We start from the raw sequence: 9,066 nt of genomic DNA, 5'->3' as shown, positions 1-9,066 counted from the left end.
GTGGCATTGTCATGCTGGAGGGGCATGTCAGGATGAGCCTGCAGGAAGGGTACCACATGAGGGAGGAGGATGTCTTCCCTGTAACGCACAGCGTTGAGATTGCCTCCAATGACAACAAGCTCAGTCCGATGATGCTGTGACACACAGCCCCAGACCATGACGGACCCTCCACCTCCAAATCGATCCTGTTCCAGAGTACAGGCCTCGGTGTAACGCTCATTCTTTCAACGATAAACGTGAATCCGACCATCACCCCTGGTGAGACAAATCCGCAACTTGTCAGTGAAGAGCACTTTTTGCCAGTACTGTTCTGGTCCAGCAATGGTGGGTTTGTGCCCATAGGTAAGATTGTTTCCGGTGATGTCTGGCCTTACAACAGGCCTACAAGCCCTCAGTCTTGCTCGCTTAAGTGTTTTAGGAAGCGTTTGACAGTGATGAGGAGTGGACGGACATTACGGACACAGGCAATGAGGCAGTGATCACTGAGATCCTGGTTGAAGACAGCAGAGGTGTATTTAGAGGGCAGGTTGGTCAGGATGATATCTATGAGGTTGCCCGTGTTCACAGATTTAGGGATGGCGGGATGAGGTCAATAACACGGTACCTTTCTAATCGACCTGGCCCGGGTACCCGGGAAGGATATTGACCTCATCCCGTCAGTAGAGGACGCCTGGTGTCTCTTTAAAAGTGCTTTCCTCACCATCTTAAATAAGCACACCCCATTCAAAAACATATAGAACTAAGAACAGATATAGCCCTTGGTTCACTCCAGACTTGACTGCCCATGACCAGCACAAAAACATCCTGTGGCAATCTGCATTAGCATCGAATAGCCCCCGCGATATGCAACTTTTCAGAGAAGTCAGGAGCCAATATACACAGTCAGTTAGGGAAGTAAAGGCTCTCTTTTTCAAACTGAAATGTACATCCTATAGCACAAATTCCCAAAAGTTTTGGGACACTAAAGTCCATGGAGAATAAGAACACCTCCTCCCAGCTGCCCACTGCACTAAGGCGAGGAAACACTGTCAACACTGATAAACCTAAGATAATCGCGAATTTCAAGAAGTACTTTTCTACGGCTGGCAATGCTTTCCACCTGGCTACCCCTACCCTGGCCAACAGCTCTGCTTCCCCCGCAGCAACTGGACCCGCTCTTCCGCCTCCATTGTTGCAACCCATATTACTAGCCTGTTCAACCTCTCTTTCGTATCGATTGAGATCCCTAAAGATTGGAAAGCTCCTCCCACTGACATTCTAGACCCAAACTGTTACAGACCTATATCGATCCTGCCCTGCCTTTCAAAAGTCTTTGAAAGCCAAGTTAACAAACAGCTCACTGACCATTTCGAATCCCACCGTACCTTCTCCGCTATGCAATCTGGGTGCACCTCAGCCACGCTCAAGGTTCTAAACGATATCATAACCACCATTGATAAAAGACAGTACTGTGCAGCCGTCTTCATCGACCTGGCCAAGGCGTTCGACTCTGTCAATCACTGCATTCTTATCGGCAGACTCAACAACCTTGGTTTCTCAAATGACTGCCTCGCCTGGTTCACCAGCTACTTCTCAGATAGAGTTCAGTGTGTCAAATCGGAGGGCCCTTTGTCCGGACCTCTGGCTTTCTCTATGGGGTTCCACAGGGTTCAATTCTCGAGTTGACTCTTTTTTTCTGTATAGATCAATGATGTCGCTCTTGCTGCTGGTGATTCTCTGATCCACATCTACGCAGATGACACCATTCTGTATACTTCTGGCACTTCTTTGGACACTGTGGTAACTGACTTGCCTAGTTAAATAAAGGTTAAATAAAATACATTTAAAAATCTTTTAAAAAACCTAAAAGTGTGATCTGGTATTTTTATTGGAAAATCAGTTTTAGCCAGTGGAGGCTGATGGGAGGAGCTATAGGAGTATGGGCTCATTGTAACGGCTGGAATGGAATCAATGGAACAGTATCAAACATTTGGAAACCGCATGTTTGACTCAGTTCCATGAATTGAATTCCAGCCATTACAACGAGCCTGTCCTCCTATAGCTCCTCCCACCAGCCTCCTGGTTTTAGCCTGTCTTCATACTGTACTGTCTTGCTAAGATTGTATTCCAAGGGTCAAAAACCTCAGCATTGAGATACATAACCTCCTCTCAAATCTCATCCTAGTCTAACATTTACAGTGCCTGAGTGGACTGATCTGTGACTGAACACTGCTGTTGAAAAGAATGCCCCTACGCGGTCAACAAATAAAATACACCAGACTTCCCATAGACGTCAAATCCAATTATCAAAGACAGTACTGAAGACAGGCTAAAACTGCTTCTCCAATAGCTAGCTAACGGTGCTTTCCAAACAACTGGGAACACGGAAAAAACGAGCTAAAAGCATGACGTCTAACAATCGTCTCGCCTCGAATTGTGCTGGCTGTCAAATCAAAGGCACTCCTTAGATATACAGTTGTTTTGACGAAAACGTGTCAGTTTGTCTTTTTCACGAGGTTGGAGTAATAACATGTGCCTTTAGACATCGAGACAATTAACAACATGAAGAATCTTTCACTTCTCTCATTGACTTCTCAAACCCAAAACCCCGGACTGGTCTGTTTGGTATCTTTCCCAAACGCTCCCAGAAGTCTCGCGATGTTGCGCCTCTGGGTTTAGAAACTCTGTGCCGTCATGCTTTTTGTATTGCCTCGCTATTCAATTCCGGTTCATTGTAGCAACTTTCACCCCGGGAAAAGTGAAATAAACGTGGCAAATGTAATAAAAGGATTATGGTTTGACAAGACAATCGAGGCATGTAATGGCAAGTTTGTGTATAGAATTTCGTGACAGAAGAATTTATTCGCGATTAAATCAAGCTATCTAGTTACTTCAGCTTGTCCCTGCTGGCTTTAGTTGCTAGCTTGGTTATTGAGTTGCATGGGCTTGCTGGACAATCAAAAAAGTTGACAGTTTACGTTAGCAACATAGGTAGCTAATTATTGTCATTTTTGAGTAGCTAGTTATTGTAGTTGACGGCAGCAAATATTTGTTGCAATAGTTAGCTCTTGGCTGTACCTTCATAGTTTAATTGCATTTGATGTGAACATAGCTAGCTATGACAATGTAATTTTCGCTAGCACAAAGTAATAACAACTTGAATAACTGTAGTTAAGCGGGATTGCTTGATTGTCTCTCATTGCCAAACGCTTAACATTACCTAAGGTCGCAGCTGCCTACCGAATGTGATCAAATCTACTTCTAGTGTAGTGACTCCTTGAATCAGTTGAAATTGCTAGATAGCTAATTAATACAGTTTGAACTCACAAGATACAACACTGATATCATTATTTGTCTTTAAGACAGGTGGGTAAAATAACCTAGCAGATATGCATTGCTAAGGTCATTCAGACTAATCAGCTCAGCCCTGGCTCTGAGGTGTTACCTCACTCAGGCAGAGGGGATTAGGGATTTTACAGCACCAGAGATGCATGACAGGAGAGGCTTGTCCTATTCTTAGCGTAGGATGGCCGTTAAAGTAGCTGGAACTAGTATTATGCACATCAACATCCATCTCACGACAGATATCTTCTGCTCTCATCAATGCTATTGACTGATCGATTTCCTCCAATGTCACTGATCAGTGAGTGATCTTTTTTCTTTATCTCTCGCCGTTTTGGATTAGTCCATACTTGCCTGGCTGTCAGTATGGAACTGGGCAAAGCCAAGTTGCTGAGGACCGGTCTGAACACGCTACACCAAGCCATCCACCCAGTTCACGGGATCGCATGGACGGATGGGAAACAGGTCTGCCTCACCTCCCTTTACCATGCCAACGGTGACGTGAAATTCGGCGACACCAATGTCATTGGCCAGTTTGAGCATGTCTTCGGTCTCTACTGGGGCCCTCTATGCTGCTCCGGCTCTCCTGCTCTGTTGGCTGTCCAACACAAAAAGCATGTCACAGTGTGGCAGCTGCAGCTCAGCGCTCTGGAACAGAACAAGCTGCTGTGCACTCAGACCTGTGAGATGAGCGAACCGTTCCCCCTTCTGTCTGAGGGATGTGTCTGGCATCCCAAGATGGACATCCTTTCTGTCCTTACCAAGAAAGATGCCTCTGTGCTGTTCTGTGTCCGTGTGGACAACCGCAGGGTGAAGGCTGATATTAAAGGCAGTGGACTCATCCACTGTGCCTGCTGGACCAAAGATGGCACCCGGTTGGTTGTGGCCGTTGGAAGCGCCCTTTACTCCTACATCTATAACGATGTTCAAAAGAGTCTTTTAGCCTGCTCCTTCTGCCCTATCTTCGACGTGGGTGGGTACATCTGTGCCATCGAGTCGACAGGCGAAGCCCAGGTGGCAGTGGCTACAGAGCTGCCTCTGGATAGGATCTGCGGGCTGAACGCAGGTATGGTCTTCGACGTGCCCTCAGATTCCGAGTCCTCCCTACCGGGACATTCTTCTCTTATGGTGATGTTGGATGAGGATGGTTGTATAGACCCCCGCAGGAGGTCCTTTGACTCGGAGAGGTCCTACCTGTCCTGCTCGCCGTCTGGCGGCCCAATGGACCTCACCCACCTCCTGGCCAAGCACCGGCGCTCCGACCCCAGTCCACTCATAAACTTGCGCCGCAAGGACCACCTGACCGGCTCCGGACAGGATTCATCTCACCTTATCCTTGTCACCTACGAACGGAAAGTCACCAGCACCAGTAAGGTCAGCATCCCTGGGATCCTGGTGCCAGACATCTTGGCCTTTGACTCCAGAGGCTCCATGGTGGCGGTGGCCTCCAACACGTGTAGCATGGTGCTGGTCTACTGCATCACGCCCTTCGCTATGCCCAATGTCCAGCAGATCTCCTTACAGAAGAACGAGAGGCCCAAAGGCGTCTGCTTCCTCAGTGACAAGACGTTGCTTCTCATGATCGGCAGACAGAAGTCCAACGAACCTGCCTTCCTCCCCTCCTCCAACACGGAAAAATACATCCTGCACCTCTCCTCCAAGGAGATAGTCTACGACGGAGAAGCCCCGGCGTCACCCTCCCCAAACCGGCAATCCCCCGCGAATTTCTACCCGGGGATTAGGCGCCACTCTGAGCATGTCTTCTCTAAGGAGGAGCAGCAGGAGCGTGTTGCGATCAAGGAGTTGGTGCTGCCGGGAGGAGGTGTAATCCAGTCCCGTTCTCCAGAGAGCAGCAGGAGGAGGCTGGTGGAGGAGGTGAGGAGCCCGGAGCCCAGCTCAGTCGACTTTCCCTACTCTGACCTCTGCCGCCCCTCTGATCAATCCCACTCAAGCGCCTCCTCCATTACGGTCGAGAACTTCGACATGGAACCCATCAACCGGATGAGAGGGTCAGTGCAATCTGGGGACTTGAGTCAACCCTGCTCCCCATACTACAACCCTGGGGATAAGCCCCACACGGAGCTCCCCACCCTGCCCAAGACCACCCCCTGGCCCCCAGAGAGAAGGAGAGGAACCTGGAGCAGCTGTCCCAGAACATGGAGAGGATTTTCTCTCGCTTCTCTGAGGTGCAACAGTATCTCACAGAGATCAGGGACTTCACTCAGAACGGGAAAAGGGGTTTGGGGACTATTTACCCCAATGCCTGTGAACCTCCATACGTTAACATCACATGTCAGGTAGGGGTTATGACTTACAAAATATTACTTAATTTTGGCTAAAATCTGGAGATTTTCAGAGCCACATTTTTAAAGATAATGCATATTTATTGAAGACCTCACTTGTTAAAATAATAGACTGCACCTATATACAATAAAGTTTCATAAGACACACAAAGGAATGTTTATAAATCACGCAGGTACATACTGAAGGCCATACATGAAGTCAGCGTTCAGCAGATGTCAGCTTAATGGTCTATTGTTAGCCTTGCTGGGCCTTGTCTAAAGGTGAGGAAGGAGATGTACTGTAATGTACTCCCTGGGCTAGAGTCTGTAATCCACCATTGGCTTGCAATAGACAGCTTGCTGACAGCACAGTGTGTATGCTATTATGGTGTTCCCAAAATAAGTGCTAAAAGTACAATTAGTGAAATGATGCCACTGTTGTATCCATCAATAACTGCATTCTTGAGAAGGTCAGAATTGTACTAACCCTCCCACCTTCTCTCTGCCCCCTCTCTCTCTCTCTCTTTTCCCTCTCCATGCAGAAGCAGCTGTCTGAAAATGTGTTTATAGATGAGAGAAGACCAGTGTTGCTGTGTGAGGGGAAGCTGTGTCTGAAGGTTCTTCAGGAGCTCTTTAACCTCACTATAGTGGAGATTATGTATGGTAGGTATCTGGCCATGGGTTTTCCCCCAAACCAATAATAAGACATGGTTGTAGATTTGAGATGATTTATTTTCACAATATGTACACTCCTCTCTGTATTTATTTGTACTTCACTGTTTCATTTCTGTCTCTATTACTCCAACATTTTGGATTTGAGATCAAATGTTTCATTTGAGGCAACAGCACTGAATGTCACCTTTTTATTTGGGGGTATTTTCATACATATTTGTTTTACTGTTTAGTAATTAAAGCACTTTATGTATCTAGTCCCCCCATTTGAAGAAGTTTTTGGACAAATCCACATATGTTGAAGTAGTGAAGTTTAGTATTTGGTATCGTATTCCTAGCATGCAATGACTACATCAAGCTTTGTGACTCCACAAAGATCTTTGATCTTCTGTAACTGTCTCACTCATCATTCATGACTATTCATAATCATGGTAGCATCTTCAAATATGGGGGGGGGGTTACGAGATACATAAAGTGCTTTCATTTTTAGACTGTAAGAAAGATATGTATGAAAATACCCTCAAATAAAAGGTGTGGCCTTCTGTACTGTTGCCTCATGAAACATTTGATCTTAAAGGTGCCACCTTCCGGAGACACCTGAGACACCTGAAACCCCACCTCTTCAAGGAATACCTAGGATAGGATAAAGTAATCCTTCTCACCCCCCCCCTTAAATGATCTAGATGCACTATTGTAAAGTGGCTGTTCCACTGGATGTCAGAAGGTGAATTCACCAATTTGTAAGTCGCTCTGGATAAGAGCGTCTGCTAAATGACTTAAATGTAATGTAAATGTTAAATCCAAAGTGCTGGATTGAGCCAAATGTAGAATTTATTTTTGCTTCACTGTCCAAATAAATATGGAAAGGAGTGTATGTCCCCCAGGCTTAATTCTACCACTTATTTGAGGTTAAAGGTAGACTCCTCGATATGACATCATCAGTCACAGCAGTGTGACTTCCTGCTTATCAGAAATCAACACAATTCAAATCTGCAAAGACTGCCATTATTGTCTCTTTCAATGTGGGCATGCCTCGAGAGAAAAGTGGGTATAGTGGCACTCTGCATATTTGAATTGAATATGGAGTTCTGTAAGCTCTGGGGCCAGCATTTGCGGTCATTAGACTTGTAGTATAAAAGGTTAAATGCAGCTATCTTTGCCCTATAGGAACCAAGAGGTAGGGTTGGGCAGTGTTCTCAGAAGTGTGTGTGCATACTACTAAGTTCGGACGGGAATAGGAAAAAGGGTTTCACTCAGGTTTCCAGGAATCTATTCATATAAGAATAGGCCTATAACCTATATCCTCAGCCAATAGTCTAGACTGCTACTCAAACACTAAGCTTATCTCAACTAACTAATTACAGCTTTGTTTCACTCCACATAAACAGACATACATGAATGCATATGAAACAGTATTTGGCCATAAACAAAGTGCTTCAGTTAATGGGAGAAGAGGCTAAATATGGGAGTGATTATAGGGTTAGCTTGGGTTGAGGTTTAAAACAAGCCGTTTCCAGCCCAACCACACCTTCACTGTGTTAGTTCTGCTAATATAGACACTCAGCACGCTCCCTCCCACAGAGTATTTATAACGCCATCTCATTCAGAAGTTTTACTGTTTGAGTTTTTCCAGAAAACTTAGAGCCGGATGTTGTGGTTACTTTGATTCCAAAATGGCTGTATTAGATAGTACACACTTGCTGAATGAAAAGCTTTAGTACCATCTATTTGAAGGGATCTGTAACCAGGTTTCCGTCCAACCGTTTCATGCTGACGCATAAAACAACTCATGACTGGGCTGGTGGAAACAAGAAATGACGATCAATTTCATGAATGTCGACATTTTGTTCCTTCGACATGGTGGTATATCGATAACATGTATTATGTGAGAAATAGCGGTGGATACGCCTTTTTGCGCAAATATTGATATCATTACCATCATGTCAAAGTAAACACCGAGTTACGCGGTGAGATCTTGTATGTGGTCTTCCCACTTGGGAAAGCATGTCGTTTTTAGTAGGTTTTAGATTAAATAAACGATGATGAACTTCACAGGGCGGTGGAAGTTCAGTGTTGAGCTTGATGCTCCTTTCCAATACATACCGAGGGTCTTGTTCTGGTGATGTGATGATTTGAATTTGCCAAATCAAAATAATCTCGCTTTTACCTATAATATTCTCGTAATGTAGTCGAGCATACCGGCACGGTATCTGCGAGCTAATGGCTAGAGCTATTTAACGCACCGCCGTTTTTGTGACAAAACCATCGGTAGAGTTGAAAATGTGATGGAAACACAGAATAAAAAAATTATTAAGTGCCCTATATCATCACTCACTTCTTGTCCGCAACAAGGCAGTTTGGTGGAAACCCACCGCTGGTGGTAGAATTTGCATGCCGATTTTAGAATATTTGCTTGAAAATCTGTCACCAATTGGTTATATCATTGAAACCGTCTTTAAGCATGGAGAAAATATTAGTTCAATAAAAACTCCCTAAGCTATCGGTTAAACTTGAAACTCCTGTCTCCTGTGTGTTCCAGGTCCGTTGTGGATAGTCCTGGTGGCGGATGCAGAGGGCTTTGTACCTCTGACTTTTAAACCCAAAGAGGAGTTGACTGTGAGGAACGGCAGGAGGAAATCTCCCATCAGAAGCCCTGGCAGCCCAGACACATGCCCCTCCAGCCCTGTGAAATCTCCCTCAAGCCCAGCTAAATCACAGACTTGAACAAGGCCTAGCCCCAAAACAGAGACCTCAGCATAGTGGGAGAGAGCACAGAGCATGGGACAGAGCA

The 9,066-nt window shown here is 45.5% G+C and overlaps 1 protein-coding gene across 1 annotated transcript; it reads left to right on the top strand.

Moving 5' to 3' along the window:
- The first annotated feature begins 3,262 nt into the window (after positions 1-3,262).
- LOC135505727 (WD repeat and coiled-coil-containing protein-like) lies at positions 3,263-9,065 on the top strand. Its single transcript, XM_064924802.1, is given in 4 exon segments — positions 3,263-5,442; positions 5,445-5,618; positions 6,146-6,266; positions 8,815-9,065. Coding segments are annotated over 4 exon segments (2,235 nt in total). The 5' UTR covers positions 3,263-3,687; the 3' UTR covers positions 9,000-9,065.
- The last annotated feature ends 1 nt before the right edge of the window (position 9,066 follows it).

The sequence above is a fragment of the Oncorhynchus masou genome, chromosome 19 (assembly GCF_036934945.1).
Source record: "Oncorhynchus masou masou isolate Uvic2021 chromosome 19, UVic_Omas_1.1, whole genome shotgun sequence".
NCBI lineage: Eukaryota > Metazoa > Chordata > Actinopteri > Salmoniformes > Salmonidae > Oncorhynchus > Oncorhynchus masou.
Note: the sequence above shows the minus strand (reverse complement) of the source record. Positions and strands in the feature narration are given on the sequence as shown.